The 24,452-nt window shown below is 43.7% G+C and overlaps 1 protein-coding gene across 2 annotated transcripts in view; it reads left to right on the top strand.

Annotated features, from left to right (window-relative positions):
* The window catches only part of CERS5 (ceramide synthase 5), a 196,612-nt gene that overhangs the window by 149,665 nt on the left and 22,495 nt on the right, over positions 1 to 24,452 (top strand). Inside the window, exons 9-10 of one of the 2 annotated variants that reach the window (XM_082248348.1) lie at positions 12,863 to 13,019; positions 13,297 to 13,326. In XM_082248348.1, coding sequence (XP_082104474.1) covers positions 12,863 to 13,019; positions 13,297 to 13,326 — 187 coding nt within the window. The remainder of the gene's footprint in view (positions 1 to 12,862; positions 13,020 to 13,296; positions 13,327 to 24,452) is intronic. The other variant, XM_082248349.1, reaches the window with a different exon arrangement.

Here is a 24,452-nt window from a genome sequence, read left to right as displayed (position 1 = left end):
GGGAATCATATACAGACCCCGCCACATGGAAGGCCAGTCTAAAATGCACTGGTTCCTGCTATGGGCGCTTTCCTTGACACGTAATGTTTGAGGTTAGCTATATATGCTTTACAGGTCCAGAGCCCTGGTCTGCCAGGTGCAGAGCCTGAAAACGTTTTAGGGCATGTGTCCACTGTGATGTAAAAGCCAGGAAGAGGTTGAAATATATTAAAACAAGGATCCTCACCCTCTGAGGCATCAGATCAGGAGAACACTCCTGAGATTCTCTTAAGCTAAAGAAAACTATAGCTGTTATTATAAACTCAGCATGCTCTTCCCTTGCATTGGGGTACCCAGGGTTGTTCACCCTAGGGCAGGGTTAGGCAACCTTGGCTCTACAGCTGTTGTAGAACTGCAAGTCCCATAAGGCACTGCAACACTCTGACAGCCACAGGCATGCCTCCCCAAGGCAGAGGCATGATGGGATTTGTATTTTCAGCACAGCTGGAGGGCCAAGGTTGCCTACCTCTGCCCTAGGGTGTCCATAATGACATCTTGGATCTCTAAAATGCCTAAAGCCAGCTAGGATCTTGTAGAGCCTGTCCTCTGTAGGGAATGGCCTCACCCTGAAAAGATATTCTCCCCTAAGTATTTTGCCAAGCAGTATCCTGTTAAAGAAAACTTTTTGTTTAAGTGGTTGAATTTGCCATTTCCTGCCTTAATTGGATTCTCATGGTTTCCGTGGAGGAAGTCATTGCTTATCCCGTGTCTCAGGTTAGAGTATCTGGGCCCGTCTCTAGACACGGCCCTCTCCTAGGATTTTTTTACCCCGGGACACATGGTTGTCTCCTTCACTCTTGCACCCAGAACATCTGGGCTCAGAAGAAATACTCGGTTTGTGATTGCATGAGGGTTCTAAGTCACACAGTTGCCTCCTTCAAGGCTGTGTTATATGCCCAACTTTATTCCATACCATTACAACTCCACAATCTAGGAGCTTGGGACAAAAAGACTGTGTCTCTGGACTTTCCCGTGCATCTGACCCTCATTACCAGATTCTCCTTCGCATGGTATATTTACAACTCAACTCTCCCTTTCCTCAGTTGTGTAGAGTTGTCATGACAGATGCCATTGTGTTGGGCTTGAGGTAAAATTCTGCACGTATTTTCACTGCAGGAGTCACTGGTTGTAAGAAAAAGCTCACTTCCCTGTTAACATTCTGGAACTCAGGAATTATTTTGCCCCTTCAAAGCTAAACTCCTCTCCTACGAGGACACCCAGGGAGAACCCATAAGGAGAGTGCCATGGAAGTGGTCTAGATCAATGATCAAGGAAACTAGGAGCAGTGCCTCTCAAGCAGAAGTGGACTGAATCCTCCCCTTGGAAAAACAGGTATATAGGCGCTACAACCTTCCCACATAATGGCCCCGTCCGGCCCCCAGACCTTGAGGCTGCTAAAACCCACAACGTACCAGAATAATCAAAGGGACTCAGGATGACATCCAAAAAACAGTATTCCTTTATTGAAAAGACCTATACAATGCTGTAAAAACATCCTACGCGTTTCGAACCTTAGTCTTTCGTCGTAGATGATAAAAACAGAATAAGTAACACCTAAATAGTATATAAAAAGGTCACACGATTAACCAGCACAGGTGAATTAAAAATGCAAAATGGAAAACCTGACCGGACTCCGTGCAGTGGAACACATCACAGAAGATATAGGGATTTGAAAAACCATGCATATAAAAAGTGACTCGCAATAGCCTGCATGGTTTATATTGTTCCAGAATAGAACATCATAACATTAGTTAGTGCTACAGAAAGATGATACTGCCTAGACACTAAACTAATAAAGATCGTTTAAGAAACACAACAGAAAAAAAGGGGAAAAATTGTGTAAGCAAACTAAAAGCCAGGCATATAAAAAGCTACCCACAATAGCATGCATAGTTTAAATTCCTCTTCTGTTCATTGACGGGGACAGCTCCTGATATTCACATCCATTGGGTTATACTGCCCCCAACAGGAGTAGGACACTAGGCAGAAAATAATTCTGGCTACACCCAGGGGGTATACTCCCTCTCTCCACTATAGCCACTTTCTGCCTAGTCAGGAGTAAGGACCTAGTTCCTTGCTGGGATCTTTGTTCCTGGAAAAAAATTTTAGATACATTTTTTTCCTCCTGGATTTTTTCCTGTGAGATATACACTCAACTGCAGGACTGGGCAATGGGCTGGATAATCTAGATCCAGTGGTCACTCCAGTCTGGCCAGCAAGCACGCACATGACCTCAGCTCTGCGCTAGGTCGGCCGCGACATAGCCTCACTGGACGGGGGTCTGGCCTTCGAGTTATACGCCTCGCGAGGTCACATATGACCGGGTCTCGGCCTGAGTCGCAGCGTTCCTCCTGGCCGACAGCCTCCTTCCCCCCCATTTCGATGGAGGGGGGTTCGGTCTGGAGCGGTGCCTGCCTGGTTCCTAGTATGGTGATTTGTTTCCCCCTCTCCCCCTGGAGGGATTTGGGGTGGAAGTGGGCCCCTCCTTGGGACGGTCGGACCCCCAGGTTCCCCTTCTTCCTGCAGGCACCCCCCCCTTTGCCAAGTTCCTCATCACGCTGGGGCTTTTTGGGTGGTCTGACCACTTTCCCGGGATAGGGGCAGTGGGGTGCGCACCTATCAGACGATCGGAGGTGGGGGTTGTACCTGGTGGGGACTCCTGCCAGCCCCCCCCCCCCAGCCTTCCTGGATCTGTCAAAGAGGCCTTTTCTCCCTCCTGGGTCCCTGTAAGCCTCGTGGGGCCGCCTTTTGTTGTAGCCTGTGTGTTTTTTATACACGGCAGCCATGTTTGTGTAGTCTGGCGGCCGTTTTCTTGTAGTTTGTAATTGGGAATGGCAGCGGCCATGACAGTGGAGCCCTGTGGGCGACGATTTCGGCGGTGGGAGCCCCTCCTCATCCCCTGGTGCTGACTCCTGAATCATTTTTCTTCCTGACCGCCACCTTTCTGCTGGTGATGTCTGGTGGGGTCCTCTCTCACTGCTGAGGATCGCTTGGTTTTACACTTTTTGTGGGGTACCCCTGGTGACTCATGGAGTTTTTGGCGCACATCTCCCCACCTGATCCCCCTCTCAGAGGCTGGGGGGCCCTTCGAGTACCAACCGTCCATCGATGCACTGACAGCGGTCCTGGAGTCCTTTGTGTCCCAGGTGGAGGTGGTTTTTGGGCGATGGGCTAGCAAAAATGCCCCCTGGCTTCCCCTGCCTCATCTGTCTCATCAGATCCTGATTCAGCCGCTGTGGACGTGGGTTACCCTGCTGTGTCTGCAACCACATGCCTGGAATCCTCTGATAGTGAGCATGATTCCTACACTTCTGCGACCGCGCACGAAAGGCGCTGGTGGATGCACGGATTGTATCTGTGTGTGAGACCCTGAAGATGGAGGCGCAGGAGCCCTTTTGCATTTACAAGCCATCCAAAGTAGCAAGGGTGTTTCCTTTCCCTGCCTATTTTGACAGAATTGTCGCCAAAGAGTGGGGACGACCAAAGCGTCCCCTGGGGTCCCTAAGCGATTTACTAGGCGTTACCCCTATGGGGGAGTCCCTTCTTAAGAAGTGGACTGTGCCACCGGTGGTGGACCCTCCGGTTTCCAGATTAAACAAGGCAACCATTCTGGTTGAGGAGTCCCGGGCCTTTAAGGATCTGGCTGCCCGGAAGGCGGGGGCTGTGGCCCGTACTCTGACCGAGTGGGCTAAGCTGCTGCACCGTGACCTGGAGGGGGAGCAGCTCCCCCCTGCCTTTGCCGAGCTGGTGGACCAGCTGGTCCAGGGGCTGCAGTTTATCTGTGATGCCTCTTTTGGATGCAGCTCCCCTATCTGTATTTGGCAGTGGTCCTTGGGTGTGTCTTATGGCTCAAGTGCTGTCTTATGGCTCACGGGGGGAAGAGTACTTTTTCTTCCACAGGCTACTAAGGGCAAGGAACCTTGTCGTAGACATGGGCCTTCCTTCTCAGTTCATACGTTTTTTTTTCGTCCCTCAGGGTTGACTGACAAGGGCTCGAAGCCTTTCAGGGCCTCTTCAGAAGGATCCAATTGAACCTGGTCTGGCAAGCAAAGATCAGGCTTCTCCAGACCCGTGGACAAGGCTCCTGCATGAAGGTGCGTCCTCACCCGTATTGGGGGTAGGGGGGAAGTCTTCGCTGGTTTCCTGACCCGTGAACTTCCCGGGTGCAAGACAAGTGGGTCCACAAAGTAATTCGGTCTGGCTACAAGATAGTTTGGCTCTTGTCCCCGGCAAAGTTTTTTTCCTTCCAACTTGCGCCTGTCCCCAGACCACTTACAGGGCCTATTTGGGGCGGTACAAGACATGTTCCTTCAAGGGGTAATTGTGCTAGTTCCAACCTCTGAACTTTTTCAGGGTTTTTACTCAAACCTGTTTACAGTTCCCAGGAAGGAAGGCAAAGTGCGTCCAATTCTGGACCGCAAAACGCTAAACTGCTTGTGCGGGTACAGAAGTTTAGAATGGAATCCATTCGAACATTGGTGGCATCTCTGTTAGGGGGAATTCCTCGCCTCTGTCAAAATCAAGGATGCCTACCTTCACATTCCGATATGTGCCAGTCACCAGCATGTTCTCTGCTTTTCTGTGGGAGAAGAGCATTATCAGTTTGTGGCGTTACCCTTTGGTCTCGCATCTGCTCCTCGGGTCTTCACAAAAGTGTTAGTCCCGGTGCTAGCTTTGCTACACCAACGGGGGATCGTGGTACTAGGCTACTTGGATGATCCTCTTCTGCGAATGGAGTCTCCCTCTGCTCTGGTGGAGAACCTGGAGATCACATTACAAAAATTTGCGGGAGTTTGGATAGATTCTAAATTTTCTGAGGTATGCTCTGGTCCTGTCCACGAAGCTAGACTATCTAGGCCTGACTCTGGACTCTGCCTTAGCCAGAGCGGTTCTTCCTCTGGACAAGCTCCAGAAATTGCAGGCTGCAATCCGCCCAATGGGAGGAGGAAGCCATATACAAAAATAAAACACCAGAACTCATTTTATACAATAGATTTATTGATGGTCTGATCTTTTGGAAGGGACCAAAGAATACGTTGGAAGAATTCCTTAAAGAACTGAATAACAATGATAAAAACATCAAACTAACCTGGAACATCAGCGAAGAGGAAATCACATATTTGGACCTTCTAATCATACAAGAAAATGGGAAAATACACACAAAAACCCACTTTAAAGAAGTGGACCGAAACAGCTACCTCCCTATTACCAGTTGTCATCACAAAAATTGGCTGTGGAACATCCCGAAGGGACAATTACTTAGGCTGAAGTGAAACTGCACAAAATATATTGACTTTGAAGAGCAAGCGAAAATTTTAGCTCAAAGATTCATGGATAAAGGATACGAACAAGAATTTATGGACAATAAGGTTGTAGAAGTCAAAAATATACATAGAAAGGAATGAATAGAAAAGAAACAAAAGAAAAACTCCTATATAGATAATGCACCAATAATACTGAATTACAATATGCAATATAAAGCGGTGGATAAAATAATAAAAAAGCATTGGCATATCTTAAAAATAGATAAACATTTGAAAGACAATATACCAGAAAAACCAAAATTTATATACAGAAAGGCACCGACATTGAAAAATAAAATAGTCAAAACCATTATAAACCCCCCCAAAAAACTGCTGTCATTTTTTACAGGAAAAGGCTTTTATCCCTGCAAAAGATGCTTCGCCTGTACAAAAACAAAATACCCAAAACAAAAAATATCAGAATTTACATCCACAAGCAGTGGCACGAGACATAAAATTAGAGATTACATCTGTTGTAATACAGAGGGAGCAGTCTACGCCTTAGAATGCAGTTGTGGGCTGCAGTACATAGGCAGAACCAAACGCCTGTTAAGAATCCGTATAAAAGAACATGTGCAAAATATAATAAAAGGAAGCGACAAACATACTGTGTCTAGAACTTTGCTAAATATCATCGTAAAGACCCCTCAAAAATGACATTTTGGGGAATAGCCCCCTACAAAAAACATTGGAGGGGCAGTCACAAAGTTCGCACCCTAAGCCAACTAGAATCCCAATGGATTTTCAAAATGGATTCTTTTACGCCTAATGGTCTTAATGTGGAGTTCGATCTGAACTGCTTTATTAGTGATTTTTAACACATTCATATAAGTACTTACATCAAGTAAACATCACTAAAATATTTTTAATACATTTTTACACACCCACAAACAAGCAGTTTAGAAATAGGATTTGAGAAATTAAAAAGGTGATTCTATGTCTTTTCAATATATGTAGTTTTAAAACAATTTTAAACTACATTTTATCCTTTTATATTTTTAAGGAGATCATTTTTAAGTAAATATGATTTTATAATAATTCTATGCTGGGAATAAAAGGGTAAAGAGAAGCAAATTTTGAATAATTACAAGATTAGAATATACAGAGAAAGAAAATCAGTATGAAAAGGAATAAGTATGCTCTCCCTTCAAGTGTATTTTGCGTTTTTTTTTTCTCTGGTTTTGTTAAGATTACCGGTAAAAAAGATCGTATACAGATATGTTAGACATTTTGCATATTGAAGATTCCAAGACCTTGATTTATATGCTAAAATGGTTTAATAAGGAAAATAGAAGTATCTATAAAGATTAAAACCTCACTTCCGGGGTAAACAAAGAAGGAAAGATGGTGTAATCAAGTATAGTAACATTGGCAATATGGCGGACCGGTGATATCCGCCGGAATCTAAGTACATAGATTTTCCAAAATGGCCCCGGCTAAACTTCCGGCCTCACCGATATAAATAGAACGTCACATCCAGTAAAGGCCACTCCCTGAGGAAGTCACGTGACGTAACGCGTAGGAGGAGCCCCAGAAACCGGAAGTGACGTTGAAAATCGGAGCGAAGTCCCCATAGCGGTATTCAGAGTGTTTTATGCCGAGAAACAAGCAAACCGAATGTAAGTGTATTTCTTTTGTGTGAAATAATACTGCACCATGATGGCCCTCTTTATTTGATGAGCCCCTGAGGTCGTGGTAGCAGATAAAGAAACCACAACATAAAGCGCCCCAATACGGAGCCCTAGAGGTACATCGGGACCACACATAGGACCCTGTAGGAAGGACCCGGGAGCCGTAAAGGACTACACCGAGGGAAAAGATACATAAACACAGGCGATTTATTCATATTGTTGAGGTGAGAATTTAGAGCACCTAGAAGTGACACCTGGTGGAGGAGAAAGTCCCAACACCTTAATTGCACGGAAGCACCTTGTGGTTTAAGATCAAGATTGAAGTCACACACCTGATTGTATTGTTTGTGGTGATTTGGAAAAACTGACATTTTTTTCTTAAATCACATTTTTGATTTTTTTGAATTTCTTTGTTATATTTTTTGAATCTTCTGAATTTACATATGATTTGAAGCACCTAGCACTTTAGAGATTGTTTTTTCCTCACGAGAAAAAAAAAAAAATTCGATCACAAATTTTATTGAAGCACAATCACACATTTAAGGGATATTAGGAATTGATCTAATAAATAAAACACCCCATCTTTATAAGCACGGCACTGAGACAGATTGTAACAAAATATTCTAATTTTTTTAGTTTAATTCACTTCTGAAGCGCACCATCACCCCCTTGTTTCTTAAATTGTCGTGTAGACTGGTTTATAGTACCAGTATCGTGGTGCAGCACTAGGAAGGGATGAAAATCACCTTGGATAGCGCAGGAACCACCTACACATACACAATCCGCCTTCTGCTGTCCAATGAATGGTCATCCCTCTGGATGGCATGCGGGTGCTGGGCCTGATGGTGTCTACCTTTTTTGAGGCTGTTCCATTTGCACAGTTCAAAACGAGGTCCCTGCAAAAGGAAATTCTGACCATATGGGTCAAGATTCCACAGTCTCTGGACAATCTGATCCGTCGAGTCGGGACACAGTCACTGATATGATGGCTTTGTTCTCTGGCGCTTAACCTGGGAAAATCCCTCCTCTCCTTGTATTGGACAGTGGTCTCCACGGATGCCAGCCTGTCCGGTTGGATAGGCGTCCTCTGCAAATATTCTGCTCCGTAGATCCAGACACTTGAAGAGTCTAGACTACTGATCAATTTCTTGGAACTGTGCCTGGAACATTGGACAGATCGTTATCAGGGATGTCCAGTGCATATTCAATTGTACAATTCCACGGCCGTGACTTAGGTCAGTCACCAGGGGGCACAAGAAGTGTCCTGGCATCTCTGGAGTTAGCCAGCATTCTAAGATGGGCAGAATGGTTCGTTCCAGCCATATCTGCCGTACACATTCCCAGGGTGGAAATTTGTCAGGTGTTATTCCTCAGTCGGCAGGCGTTGGGCCACGAGGAGTGGTCTCTTCATCCGGAGGCATTTCATCAGCTGTGTCTCTGATGGGGCACCCCCGAGGTGGATCTGTTGGCGTCTCGGTTCAACAGAAAGGTGCAGAGGATTGTGGCTCGGTCAAGGGATCCTCTGGCGGACGCCACAGACGCGCTGATGGCCCTGTAGGGTCCGTATCTTCTGATTTAAGCCTTCCCTCCTGTCAAGCTTCTGCCCAGACTTCTACATAGGATCGAGGCGGAAGGGAATTCCGGTCATCTTAGTGGCTCCAGACTGTCCTTGCTGGGCTTGGTACGCTGATCTGGTGCGGCTTGTCCCTGACGTTCCTTGGCAGCTTCCTCTCAGGGAGGATCTGCTGTCCCAAGGACTGATCTTTCATCCGGCTTTACAGTCACTGGCTTTGACGGCTTGGCTTTGAACCCCAGGTGCTGAAGGATAAGGGTTTATCTGAGTCAGTGATTTCTACACTGTTGAAAGCTAGGAAATCTATCTCTAGGAAGATCTACCATCATGCGTGCAAGACGTACATTGCATAGTGTGAGTCCTTGCTCCTTCTCGGTGGCTCCGATCTTGACCTTCCTTCAACAGGGGGTGGGTTGAACAGAAATGTGCCTTGAGTACCATCAAGGGCCAGGTGTGGGCTTTGGCGGTTTTCTTCTTCCTTTGGCACACACTCCCTGATGCGTACCTTTCTTTAGGGTGTCCGACATTTGGATCCAACAGTGCGTGCTCCGTTGCCGCCTTGGGATCTTAATTTGGTCCTTTCAGCTCTACAGAAGCCTCCCTTTGAAAATATTCCGGAGATTCCCCTGCTTATGCTGCCCCAGAAGGTGGCCTTTTTGTGGCTATCACCTCTGTGTGCAGGGTGTCTGAACTGGCGGCGTTATCCTGTCGTCCACCCTATCTGGTGTTTCACAGGGATAATGTTAAGCCTTTGCAAATTTTTTTGTTCTCAATTTGTTCCCATCCCTCATGTTTAACACTACGTTGGGACCTCCCAATGGTTATGAATACCAGGAGCTGTGTCCGTCAATGAAGGAAAGAAAATGTGGGATCTTTGACTTACCGTAAAAGCCATTTCTCTGATGTTCATTGGCGGACACAGCACCCACCCCTCTGTGGGGTTATAATTCTCCTGACACTGCTTGTAACTAAACTGAGTGGCTATAGCAGACAGAGGGAGTAATTCCCCCTGGGGACTGCCCTTGGTTTAGCTAGATTTCTTTTCTGCCTAGTGTCTGAGTAGGACACTGTAGGGGGCAGTATAACCCAATGGTTATTAATATCAGGAGCTGTGTCTGTCAATGAACATCAGAGAAATGTTTTTTACGGTAAGTCAAAGATCCCATTTTTTTCAAAACCGAACATCATTACATTAGTGGGTGCTAACACTACATTACTGGTACTGCCTGTACGCTAAATTGATAAAGCTCATTTAAGAAAAAGATCTACATCCCATCTATGATTCAGTCCCTGTGGGGTGCAGGCCTGCATCCTGTATACCCTGCAAACTTCACTTTCTAAAATTCTTTGATGTCTGTCACCCCACCCATGCCCCTCGGCTGCAGGTAAAATCCTCTCTATACCAAAAAATGAAAGATGATATCTCTCCCCTGTGTACATCTCTTAATGGTTTCCACACATTGGGGATATTTCTGGCATTGAGATTTAAAATGCCACACTAATGTCCAGAAATAGTTCTTTTGAGGAGGTGAAGCCTGCAGTTAGAGGCATCACACTGGTACAGTGTTTTAAAGCCGGCGGTTGGCTTTTTAGTGATAGCAACTGATGCAGCAGCGGCTCAGTCACTATCTCAAGGAGCTGAAGGGGACGTTCCACCGCTCTGCCTGGTTTGCACATCCGCCGGCTGGCTGGAGTCCCGAACGAAGCCAGATTCGGCTTCAATCGGGTCTCCGATGTAACCTAGAAGCGAGGTTACAACGTCCCTTTCGATTTACTCAGCTGGCAATGGTGCGAATTTTTAAAAAATACAGTATCCAAAAACGCAGATTTTGTTGTTTTTAAATACTTTTAAGGGCAAAGGATGAATTTGTACCTGTCACTGCCCATTACTGTCACAAGGGATGTTTAAGTTCCTTGTGACTAATAAAAAGTGATCAGATTTTACATTTTTTTTTTTAAAGGGGCAGTAAATAAAATAACACAAAAAAAAATGGTAAAGCTCCTCCGTCCCGGCGAAAACACATACGAAAGTCGTGCCCGCAAATGTAAACAGTGTTCAAATCACACATGTGAGGTATCAGAGTGAGAGCAATAATTCTAGCAAAATACCTCCTCTTTACCTCTAAACTGGTAACCGTTCAAATTTTTTAAAGCATTGCCTATGGAGATTTTGAAGTACTATAGTTTGTCGCCATTCTAAGAGTGTGGGCAATTGTAAACCGTAACATTTTCAGTATCTATTTACTCAGGGTGACATCTTTTACAATATACAAAAAAATTGGGCTAACTTTACGGTTTTAGTGTTTTTTTTTTTTTTTTAAATTAGTGAAGTGTATCTTTTTTTTAAAAAAAAAAAAAAACTGCGTTTGAAAGACTGCTGCGCAAATACCGTGTGACAAAATATTGCAACGACTGCCATTTTATTCTCCAGAGTCTTTGTAAATAGATATGTTTGGGGGGTTCCAAGTTTGTTTGTTTTTTTTGTTTTTTTTTTCCCAGCAAAAATTCTGATTTTAACTTGTAAGCAACAAGTATCAGAAATAGGCTTGGTCCTTAAGTGGTTTTTCACTTGCTGACCAGGCCTTTTCTGGAACTTTTTGCTTACAAGTTTAAATTGGTATTCTTTGCTAGCAAATTACTTAGGACCCCCAAGCATATATATATAATATTTAAGCAGAGACCCTAGAAAATAAAATGGCGATTGCTGCAATCCATAAGTAAGGACAACTAGTTGTTTTACTCAGGTGTCTCCTAACGGGTCCATGTCCTCCTCCGCCAGTATTGCAATGCCAGAGGTGTCGTTTCTGCTCCTTTTCATAACCCTCCCCCTCAAAGCGTCCAATCGTCCTGGCAGAGGTGCGGATGTCAATATAGCCCAGTGCACATGCAAAAGATTGGCGTCTGTTCCAACGTCATGCGCTGTAAGTGCGTCTGCGCCATCTTGGAAGCTCCTGCTGACCAGGAGAGGGTGGGGATGGTAATCGCCCAAGCCTCTGGGCAGGAACTTAGCAGAATGGAAACAGTAAAGCACCATAGTGGGCCACAGGGGTAACCTATACAGTGGAGCAACGGCCAGGCATATACGTCAAATGATTCTTATCACACCGGTGTCCTGGGCGTCTGAATGGCTGCCCATCATTCCCATAGACATCTGATGGAAAAGTGCCATCTAGTGGTCACAGATCAGTACTGATCGAACCGAATATCAATACTGCATTACCCCGGATGACCTTTACAAAAGAAATGCAAGCATCATTACAATACAAATTTAGAGCACATCATAAAAATGCATTACTTGACACCAAGAAAAATTATATTTAAAAATGTTAACATATAGTCTAGAACATGAATGCTTAGTACAAGATCTATCGATGGATAGATTATTTATCTTGGACTAAGCATTATTGTTCTAGAGTAGACGAGTTGTTAAAATTTCTATGTTTAATTTTTCTTGATGTCAAGTAATGCATCTTTAAGATGTGCTCTAAATTTGTATTGTAATGATGCTTGCATTTCTTTTGTAAATATCTTCCAGGGTAATACTGTATTGATATTCCGTTTTATCAGTATCAAACTGTGCATTCGTTTTTTATCAGCCATGACTAAGGACTAACGTCCGAAATGCGTAGGCTGTTTTTACAGCATTGTACGTGTTTTTTGATAAAGGAATACTGTTTTTTTGGAGTGCCGACCATCCCTTTCCTGAATCCTCCCCTTGGCAGACCTTCATGTTCTGACTCTGTCCAGCGTTCACGTGCCAGGCATGGAAAACTGGCAGGTGAGATTTTTCTGTCATCTGGATCTGGGTGAATGGGCCCTCCATCTGGACGTTTTCCAAGCCCTCTGCCACTGGTGAGCTTCTGGTGATTCTAGTTGCATCAAATTAGTCCAGGAGGACTTGTTACTCAGACTTCTGGCAGACCCTCTCTGGGCACTACAAGCTTTTTCTGTGTAGCCTGGCTGTTGGAACTGCGGTCTTGAATGACCCGGGTTTTGTCTGATTCGGTTATCTCTACCCTGAGGGTAGCTAGGTGTGGAATGAGTTATATAGGGTATGTCCCAGCAGTTATGCCAGCATCCAATGGCCTGAAGGTAGCTGCATATAATCTGGTAGTATAGATTTAAAGAAGCCGGTGTCCATCTACTAAAAAAAAAAGGATGTTACCAATAAATCAAAAATCCTTTATTTGAGTTACTACTATAGTTTTTCTGTATAATTTCCTAATATATAAAGACATTTTGCATTCCATATAGTGGATACAAAAAGAAAGCAGTTTTAGATAACACTTATTTTTTGTTTTGTTTTTTATTTGCAGGATCCTAAACACAACATTGTTTGAGAGCTGGGAGCTGATTGGTCCATACCCATCTTGGTGGCTGTTTAATGGTATCCTTTTAATACTTCAAGTTCTTCACATCATCTGGTCCTGGCTCATTATTCGCATAGCTTACAAATCACTGACAAAGGGAAAGGTATGTCTACTACCTTATTGCGTTGTCCTTTTTGTGCAATGTGGGGCAAAGTTTAAAATCTATATATTTTTTTTTTTTTTTTTTTTTTATCTCTCCTCTTGGCTTCATTCATTTTGGTCTTTGAGAAACTTATCACCTTAAATTTCCAGATCTAATGATACTTCTGCTTTATTTACCTGTGCTCTGCCCTGACAAGGTGACCTTGTGGGGAGAGGGGTCTTTTGATGTCTGCACTCCCTGCCTTACTCTTTCTCTACCTCCTTTTTCTCTGTGTCAGGTTGGAACTGGAAAGTGTCACCCTTTGCCTGTAAGTTTTCTCTGTACTGCTTCCAGCTTCTTTATACCTCTTTCCTGCCTGCTGTCCCTGTACCCTCCTGCATGTTCATTTCTTTCATACAGTACCAGATCCATGAAACTAAATCGCATGCCCAAATAATAAATCTCATGATAAATCTGGACCTTGGATATCTTCTCATCAGCTCTAACACTCTTAAATGGACATTACCAAGTACATTTTACACAGATCTTCCTGAATTTAAAGTGCACCTGTTGTAATGGCTGTTGGCTTGATAATGCAGATTTACTATATACTGTATAGCAGAATACTGCCAACTTGTAGAAATTCTCTCACATTCAGACAAGAGGCAAAGTTTTGTTTTTTTTGCTAAATAACAGGATAGACATTACAGCACTGATAAACACCACAGTGATCTTAGTGGTTGTAGAGCCTTAAGGTTTTTCATCTTAATGCATTCTATGCATTAAGGTGAAAAACCTTCTGTGCTGCAGTAGCCCCTTCCCCCCCTTTTTTTCCTTCCTGATCCTGATCTGATCCAGCGATGTGCACAATGTTGCTCTCCTCATTGGACAGATTGATAGCAGCAGGAGCCATTGGTTACTGCTGCTGTCATTCAAAAGCTGTGACGGGGGAGGGTCGCGTAAGGCCGAGTCACTTTCTGTCTTTGTCAGTGGACACGCACGGGTGCCCCCATGGAAAGCAGCTTTCTGTTGTGGAGGGACCTACAGTGCCGGTGGGAGACCCCAGAAGAAGAGGATCTGGGCTGCTCTGTGCAAAACTATTACACAGAGCAGGTAAGTGTAGGCAGATTTTTTTTTTTTTCCCTTAACGAACATTTACAACCAGTTTAAGTTTTTAAAAAATGTTTCAACAGAAGGTACATTTCTTAGAATACATCAGTATGAAACAATGTATGAACATTAGAGTCCAACACATAAAATATTCAATCAGGGTCTCCACTGTGTTTTGTCGACTAAATTATTTTCCTTGATGAAATTAACACTATTTTAATCGACTAAAATATGACTAAAACTAGAACTATTCAGATGACTAAAATACGACTAAGACTAAAGTAGTATTTTAGTCAAGACTATGACTAAAGCGAAATTTAAATTTGACGTCAAATTTAACATTGCTCTACACGGAGCAAAGAATTTCTCCTGTCACGACCTTTCTTTTAATATAGAATATAACTTTGTAAAAGGGGTAAGTGAGTAAGAAAGATGAAGTAAAGAAGGAAAAGAGGAAGAAAGTCATGAGAGGAGAAAAAAAAGGGGGGGGGGTGGAGAGGAATTGGGAGGGGACCTCTTCTCCTTCCAGTGGAAGTTCCAAGCTGGTGTTCTTTGAACCCAGAGAGTTTATGTACATTAATCAGGGTTCTCCAGTTTTGATAAATTCCCCCTTAATCAACATGACAAAGGGCCCCCCTTTCACACTAGCTGTCACAAAAATGGACAGGCGGACCCGATCAGACCACCCATTGTTTTCTATGGAGCGGCGGATGTCGGCAGACGTGTCCGCTGACACCCGCCAGTATCTGGCACGCTAAAAACAGATGATGTGACGGATACGGGTATCGTATCCCTGGCCTCCTCACTAACACGTGACAAGGGACCGGCCAAACTCACACCGCGCTATCACTTATGTAACAATGCCACTCTAAGCTGCACCCTGCACAAAGATTTTCCTGCTTGCTGGACCACTATCTAGTTGCCAGCAGCCTGAGCGCGATTGTCACTGGGCTAATTAAGCAATTAACCCTTTAACTGCCATGACCTCCTTGTACCGAGCAGGAGGAGCTCGTCATTTTAGCAATACCAATTATTATTTTAGAAAAATCATCTGTAATACAAGATGTCACCACAGTTAGGTATGTTCATAGGATTTATCCTATACAGTAGCACTCTTCAAGAGATGGGTTATTTTTTTAGCTTTTATTAAGAGCTTAGGGACAAGGTTAACACTTTTCAAAATATGTTTTTTATTAAAAAAAGGTCACATTTGGTGCAAATAAAACCTTTACAGAAAAAAGGTGTTTCAAAGAAATAGACAGAATTGAGGAAGAATACTTGCAATCAATGTCCTGGGTGTTATCAGAGTTCAGTCGATGAGCCAGGTGTTATCGGTTCTCAAGCTTGACAGATGTTCCTGATTTGATGGTAAGGGAGAACTCACAACTGTTTAGGCATCTCCCTTTTTCTATGGGATCAAATGAGTGTTGACAGATGCCCCTGACCAAAGAAATGGAGTGTCCATAGGCTGTCCTGGGTTTATGACAATATCAGGTCCCTCCCTTACACAGGTTTATACTACTTTTCATATCTTCCAATGTGTACCAGTTGCATTTGTGAAACTGATAGATTATTGTCAGCATTGAATTTCACGTCCAGGGATACTAAACACAGGGTAGCTCAGATAAACTTGTCACCCAAGGAATATCTGACAGTTATCTTCCCTTCTATATGTGCTAGTGTGATCACGTATAACCTTAATTTGTTCAGTACGACATTTCTCATTCACTATATACTGATTATTAATGTGACATGTTCCCGTCTGAGTTTATGAATCGTGTGTGGATTTCAGTTTTGAATTGGGCAGAGGTCTCTGGTTGCCTTTTACCATCCCCATTAGTTCTGGGAATCCTGTTTTGGCATGCTATGTGTTCTTAATGGATTTGGTCATAGTTTTACGATAGGCCTGGACAGAAGAGCCAGACATCCTGCCAGGATTCAATTAGCTGTTTACAGCTCTGCATAGGCCTAAGAGCTGGTTTCGGATGTCTGAGTTTAGGTAACGGCTCTTTTGAAGTGTAAAACCCTATGAATTCCATGAATTAAAGGAGGAGGGAGGGGGTAAGATCACTGCTGCAATGTGCAACTGTTCTGCAAGACTGTCATGACTGACCTATGATAACTGAACAACATGGCTGCTAGCTACAGCTTTTTGTGTGTCCAGTACGTGATATTACTGATGGGGATCCATTTCCTATCTGAGTAAAGCACAGTCGGATGGAAATGGAAGGGCAGGCCCTGGACCCTGTGTTGGGTGCTCATTTTGGCACAAAGTGCAACAAGTGTAGTTAGCCGCAGGGTGCTATACAAGTTCAGAGCTGTGGTCCAGCTCTATGGTTCCCAGACCCCGAAGGCCCCTTTGGGGGTTTTCCCACTGAGACAGGCGAAGCCTAGACTTTAATTGTCCCGTCAGCTTGGATAAAGTTGCTTTCCTGGTGGCCAGACAGTTCGCTAGACACGTTTCTGAGCTGGCAGTCCTTGAAAGAACTTTCTTTTTTTTATTGCATAGGGACAAGGTAGTCTCTCCTCTCCACCTCAGTAATGATATTATTTTCCCTTCCCCCTATCCTGCTTGAAAATACAGCAAGGACCTTTCTCTGCACTGTTGGATGTTGTCAGGGTCTACATAGCAGCAATCGTTTTTGTTTGCCAAATCCAAGTCCCTTTTTGTCCCACCTACAGACTCTCAATACCAGGTGGATCAAACCACTTATTTCCAGGGCCTATGCCCTTACAGAAAAGTGCTGTTGCTTTCCCTATCAGAGCTCATGCCACCTGGTTTGTTGGTGTCTCTTGAGCTTTCCGGCATCAAGCGTCTCTATCTTAGATTTGCAAGGTGGCCACCAGGTCCTCTGCTAACACATTCTTTAGGTTTTACTGGGTGGAAGTTCATGCCTCATCTAATGCAAGCTTAAGCTGCAAGATGCTTAAGGTTGTCGCCTATTTGCAAATTTTCTAACTTTTTTTTCTTTTTTTTTGGCCTTTTGGCAGTTATATTTGTTTTGTTGTTGCCCACCTGCTATTTCTTGTTCTAGTCCCATAATCTGAGTACAAGCCATGTTCCCCATGGTGTACTGTTAAAATGATGGGGATTTTAACTTGCCTGTTAATGCAAAGCCCTTTCCCCCATGACTTCTGTGGTCAATCCTTATTGCTTGCATAAAAGCTGACGATTTACAGAGTTTTTGAATACAAGCCTCGTATTCTATACTGTATTTAAAGATAAGGAATTTATAGGCAAGTCCAAATTCCCAATTGCCAGAGCCATTTTTTCCTCATGTTTAAATGTGTTTTAGGCTTGAAAATTGGTTAAATTCCCACACATTATATATTTTGTAAAAGCAGGGTTAGTCTTCAATGTGTTATTCATCTGTCTGCAGTCAATATTACCCTATCCTCTTCAAAATTCTGCTGTCCAAAAGTGCATATGTTGCTCCTCTATGGATACAGTGGGGAAATGAGCATAGCCACCCTAAGACAGAAGATGTAATTGGTCAGATCACAAAGTTTAAATACAGCTAGCCATCAGAATTAAGGACTTGAAAGCTGAAATACATTACATTTTTGTTCTGGGTTTAGATACCTTAAAAAAAGGTGTTTTTTTTTTTTGTTTTGTTTTTTTTTTTAATCCTACTTACCTAGGTGGATGCAGCATTGGTTCCCTGCTGGCTCTAAGACTGAGAATCGAGTGATCAAAGACCACTGGTTGCTCTGTCCTCAGAGCTCCGTGAGCAGAGAGCTGGTGACTGTCAGTCATCGCTGTCTGCTCTGCCGCCTCCCCGCGCTCACTGGAGTTCTGGGCTGTGGAGGGGGTGGAAGCGGCTGGCTCAGGCTCTCAGCGGCTGGCTGAAAGGCTGAACCAGGTGCCAGTCCAGGGTTGTGGGAGGATCCCGACTTTTTCGTGATCTTTCACCAGCCTGGACTGGCTATGTAACGTCAGCTACAGCCCACTATCTGCTGAAAACAAGTAACGGGAGTGCAGAACGAACTTCTTTCTTGTAATCCATAGGAGAAGTACAGCCAAAAGAGCTTTGGCTGTACTTCTCTTTTAAGAAAACTGTATATACTTAGTAGAACATGCCAGACACTGAAAAACAGATTTGGGGGTTTACATACATTTTTGAATGTCTTGGATGAATTCCAGTTCAGGGAAAAATTTGCTCACGTTCTGATTCTTTCACGTAGCTCTCGACATGGAGCTTTCAGTACTGAAAACTTACCAGCATTCACCGTAATCTGACCTTGTACATTGTCTACGGCTGTTTGCTTTGGCACCCATCCAAATTGTGGATGTCATCGGTTCATATTACTCCAGTATGCCATGTTGCGGTGTGGTGGCAGGTTCTAGTGAATGCAAACCTAGCACAAGCCGCTATAGAACTAGAGCAGTCAGAGACAACTGTAGTGTTCGCAAACCTGACTATTGGTATATGGCCTCCTTTACGTGTGTATTGAATCCTACACCCTGTGAGGGCTGTGTTTTGCCTGCACAGGTAATCCTGTGCACCCTCATGCAAGCAGCCCTATTCATGTAATTTTGGTCACAGCAGCTGCACAGACACAGCCACTGGTCCCAATTTGACATCTGTGTGGATGCCTGAACGTAGGCAGTCTGCATTTGGAGACCCGCACAGATGTTAAATTGGGAGCCGTTGTTGTCATTGCATATGTTGTGTCCCAAACGACAAGAATTGGACTGCCTGCACGCAGATGCAGGCAAAACACAGCCCTCACACGGATGAACACAAAGCAGATCTTTCCTGCATCTCCTCACCGAAAAAATGTTTAATATTAATATTTTAATATTCAAAGCAAACTCCCTCGCCCATCCATGTCACCATGCTTTTTTTTTTTTTTTTTTTGGGAAATTACTATGAAAAACAACCCCATAGCATTTCTGGTCGGGGCCATCCTGAGTAAGGGCAAATGATTCATGTAGCATTTACTTCCTGGAATCCATCTGCCCTTAGCTCTAGCATGCATGCAGGAAAGTGCTTAGCTGAGAAAAACCCTCCTCTCCTAACAACTCCTGGGATGTATGACACAGTTTGCCTGGTAATGCTACCAAAGTGAGGATTTAAAATGTTAATTAGGGGAGTGAAGTTTCACTTTAACCACTTAAGGACGAGGCCTATTTCTGACATTTGTATGCAAGTTAAAATCATTATTTTTGCTAGAAAATTACTTAGAACCCCCGAACATTATATATTTATTTTTATTTTTTTCAGCAGGGACCCTAGAGAATAAAATGGAGATCGCTGCAATACTTTGTCACACCGTATTTGCACAGCGGTCTTGCGAACGCATTTAAAAAAAAAAAAATAAACTTTGTGGAATAACACTGGTATTGAACGTCAGAGTACCGACGTAAATACATGGTGGATGGTCCGGAAGTGGTCAAATACATCCATGTGAACAAGAGGGCCCAAGTCTGAATTCCCTTACCACTGTTGGTAGTGGGTACCAAGCCACGGTTCATAGGACCTTGTAGTCTCTACTGCAGAGAAGGTTCTTTGGCCCATTAAAAGAAAATGCATTTACATAAATTTGTTTTTTTTTTTTTTATTAAAAAAAAAATTGAACAATTACCAGTACCAGCCAATCAGGATTTATCTATAAACATCAGCCAGGAACCTGGTTGCTTCAGGAGACTGCTCAATGTTTGTAAATTGGCTTAACTGTAGATGTTAAAAAAAACAGAATGAATACATCATAAAAACTCAACCAGCAAGAAATACAGAATGCACAAGAATGAGGTACAAGAGTAAACAGGGCTCACTTCTTGTGCATTCTGTATTTCTTGCTGGTTGAGTTTTTATGATGTATTCATTCTGTTTTTTTGCATGGCTCCACAAGATACAGTCATGTTATGTATCAGAAATGTGGATGTTGTATAGTGCTGGTTCATAAAGTCACATGAGTATTACTAATCTCAAAACTATCTCTGCTATTCAGCCCTCCCTGAAAAAGTTTTAGATCTTTCTGACTGCCTTTTGTTCCCATTTTGCTGTACATTCTTAGCAGGAGAGGCTTTTAGTACATATGTTTTAGGCAGCAATGGTTAAATAAAGGCGGACATGAATATACTGTGCAATTAAGTGACATTTACTGTCCTAGTCTGAGTTGTCCATAGCAGCGAAGGAGATGGAGGCTTTTGTTGTAGTGTACATTTCATACTATAATTTGTCCCTTTTTTAAAATGACACAAAAATGTTATAAAGAAAGCATTGCAGAATTATTGGCAAGTAAAAAAAAAATTTTTCTTAATGTTACATCACATGAGACTGAGGACTTCAGGTTCCCGACTACTTGAATTATGCTGCCTCACCTCTTTCAGGTGAATGGCCACTGGCCAAACAAGGCTGGAATCCCAGCCCAGGAAACCTTTCCTAGCTAAGCCCCTGTTTTTTTTTTTTTAATTACCTAAGGTTTCTTCATTCTACCTGAATCAAGACATTGTGTTGCCATCTTTTTGTCCTTATTCCAAGTATCCTAAGAAGAAGGTACTTCTCTCTTTGGATGTTGGAGTTTATCTGAAGTCCACAACCTGCTTTCAGCAGTCTGATTCCCTTTTTATTTTGCCTGAGGTACCTTGCAAGGGTCCGGCTGCTTCTTGATCCGCTATTTCTGGCAGATTTGCCAGGATTCAAGGGCAAAATTCCTTCTTTCCCAGGTCATTCCACCCAGAGTGTCAGTACTTACTGGAAAGTCCAGCATCAAGCTTTTGTTATTAGAACATACTAAATCTACAGCACCACTCCAGACTTACACAAACTAGCTACAGATGAATAAAAGCTGTACTCCAGAGTCTTTTCTTACAAGAATTTATTTAGCCATCGACAAAATGTATCGCTGCATCCATTAAAGCGGTAGTATACTCAAAGGAAAACAAAAACCCTGCAAGACAAAGGCATAATGAGCGAGTATGCATCGCATTCTCGCTCATTATGAAACACTTACCTTAGAACGAAGCCCCGACACGGACCCCCGGACATCGCTGTGGGAGCAGACACGATCCCTCGGCGTCTCTTCCGGGTTCGGCGGCTCCGGCGCTGCGATTGGCTGGAGCCGCGATGACGTCACTCCCGCGCATGCGCGTGGGAGTGATTTTCCGGCAACTTCCCGGCAAGTAACTCTGAAGGTCCGCCGGACCTTCAGAGCGCATGCGCCGCTCGCGTCAGCGGCTGCATGCAGCGCAAATATCTCTTAAATCGGTTGTAAACCCTAAAACATAAAAAAAAAAAAAAACCTGCAAGACAAAGGCATAATGAGCTAGTATGCATCGCATACTAGCCCATTACGTGTAACTTACCTTAGAACGAAGCCCCGACACGGACCCCCGGACATCGCTGCGGGCGCTGCCATGATCCCTCGCCGTCTCTTCCGGGTTCGGCGGCTCCGGCGCGGTGATTGGCCAGAAGAGACAGCTCCGGCGCGATGATTGGCCGGAGCCGCGATGACGTCACTCCCGCGCATGCGCGCCGGAGTGATTTTTACGGCAAGCTCCCGGCAAGTTAATTGAAGGTCCCCCCCTCGCGCGAGCGGCTGCATGCACTGTAAATGCCGGTTTAGGAGATATTATTTGTACCTGCAGGTAAGCCTTATTATAGGCTTACCTATAGGTTAAAGTGCCAAAAAGTGGGATACTACCGCTTTAAACTGTGCAGGTTTAGGAGATATTAATTGTACCTACAGGTAAGCCTTATTATAGGCTTACCTGTAGGTAAAAATCACTAAAGTGGCTTGATAAGTTTAGCAGTGACCGGCCGAATTTTGATCCATGCATGGATAGGTTGGTTCACAGTTCGATGAATCCACTTGTGTACAAGCCTGTTGGAAAATGTTCTCTCAATCTATGCCGCTGGCTATAGCCGGCGACGCTGATCAGTGTATTCTGCCTGTGGAGAAGGTACCCCGTCGTCAGAATACAATAGCGCAACAGTAGGGATTCACTCGATGCAGATGGGAGAATGGAGTCCTTTTCTTTCATTCAACCTGCTGGCTGAATGAAAGAAAAGGACTCCTAGTTACAAAGTTAATCTGGTTTAAAAAAGACACAGGTCTATCCAGTTCAACCCACAGAGGGGAAAAAATAAAAAACCCAACACACTCAAATAGAAAACTTTCATATACACAATCCAATACCCACATTTGATCCAGATGAAGACAAAAAAACAAATCCTTCCTGATCTCCCAAGAGGCAATCTGATATTCCCTTGATCAACTTTACCTATAAATGTTAGTATCCAGTTATATTATGTACATTTAGGAGAGATTCCAGGCCTTTCGTAAAGCAATCTACTGAGCTGACCAGAACTAGTAATTGAGGCAGTCTATTCTACATTTCCACAGCTCTTACTGTGAAGAAACCTTTCCATTTTTGGAAATTTAAATCTCTTTTCCTCCAGATGTAATGAGTACCCCCTTGTCATCTATGATGGACTTGGTTAATAACTCACCAAGTTCACTATATGGACCACTTATGTATTTATACATGTTGAGTAATTCCCCCCTAATCCCCTCTTCTCAAGAAAGAATAAATTCAGTTCCTCTAATTTTTCTTTATAGCTGAGCTCCTCCATGCCTCTTATCAGTTTGGTTGCCCTTCTCTGCACTTTTTCCAGTTCCTTTTTATGAATTGGTGTCCAAAACTGAACTGCGTATTCCATATGAGGTCTTACTAATAATCTGTACAGGGGCAAAATGATATTGGTCTCTCTGGAGTCCATACCTCTCAATACAAGAAAGGATTTTGCTTGATTTGGAAACTGCAGTTTGATATTGCGTGCTATTATTAAGCTTATGATCTACCAGAACACCCAGATCCTTCACCATTTGATTCCCCTAGTTGTACGCCCTCCTAGTATGTATGATGCAAGCATATTCTTAGTTTCGAAGTGCATAACTTTACATTTATCAACCTTAAACCTCATTTGCTACACAGCTGCCTAATTTAAACAGTGAATTGAGGGATGGCTTGTAAGTTGGAAACATCCTGAAAGGACCTTATTCCACTGCAAAGCTTGTCATCCGAAAACACTGAAATGGTACTTTAGAGTGAATGTAAACCTGATTCATGATTGTTTTGACCCAAGCACCTATAGCTATAGTGTTTTCTTATCTCTCTCCAAAGCCCTAAGTCCCGCGTCTTTCTGTTGTTTCGTTGCTCTGTTATCAGCATGAGAACTTCTGATAAGTTCTCTGTCAACCAAGAGAAAACCAGGCTGAATTTTGGGTCCTGGGAGGTTTCTATAGTTAGATGAGCAGAGAGCTTGTCTTGTCACAGCACAGTTCTGCAAGTCTCTGCCTATGTGGAGAGAGGGGTGTGTGCCTTTACTCCAATCAGCTGTCTCCAATTCATTCCCAGTGCTGAACAGGAAAAAATCTCTAACAGGATGTGCACTTTCTAAAGCATATATAAAGCTGAAGACCGCAGATATCCATGTAAAACTTGTGTAGGGAGATTTGTTTCATCTCTTTGTATCATCTGGGGCTGTTCACTTCGCTGGGTGTATGTGAGGATTTGCATTCACTGTAATCCCAAATCCTATATCATTGATACATATATTAAAAAGTAAAAGTCCTAACACTTTTAACCTTAGACCATTTAGTATCAATTCTTAACCACTACTCTCTAAAAATTGTTATTTTAGGCAGTTTTCTGTTCATATACAAACTGATTTTCTCTATCGCTCATTGACAGACGTAGTCTTCTTGATTCTCAAGAGCTGGGTTATGTTGTCTCCGCAGGAGTAGGACTAGGCAGAAAGACAACACGTTCTGGCTCCACCTTAGGGGCAGTCCCTGAGGGTATATCCTCCCTCTCTCTGCTACAGGGAATCAGTTTTTTTCTGTCTAGTCAGGAGTAAGGACCTAAGTTCCTTGCTGGGATCTTTTGGTCCTGGCAAGACTTTTTTTCTTTAAGAAAAAGACATTTTTTTAGGTAGTTTTCTCCAGTGTTTTTTCCTGTGAGATCTTCAAGCAAAAATGCCGGACTGGGCGACACTTGTGGTCACCCCAGCCGGCCTACGAGCGCGCGCAGACCATGGCATTGCGCTTGGTCGGCCGCGACATATTCAAGTAAGTATGCGGGGCCGGGCGACGGGCTGGATGTTGAGATCCAGTGGTCACCCCGGTTTCTGCCTACGAGCGCGTGCAGACCAGTGCGCTGGGTCGGCCGCGACGGAGTCCCAGTAAAGGGACTGACTTTGCGAGTTAAAAGTCTCGCTTGGACGCCAGGTACCAGAGAGTCGAGGCGTCCACAAACCCCCACCCCGGTGGAGAGGGTATTGTGAAGAGAGGGTGCCTGTCGGTTCGGTATGGTGAGTAAACGTTCCCTTTTTT

Source organism: Pelophylax lessonae, assembly GCF_965119305.1.
Source record: "Pelophylax lessonae genome assembly, chromosome: 2".
NCBI classification, from domain to species: Eukaryota; Metazoa; Chordata; class Amphibia; order Anura; family Ranidae; genus Pelophylax; species Pelophylax lessonae.
This window is presented reverse-complemented; position numbering and strand designations above follow the sequence as displayed.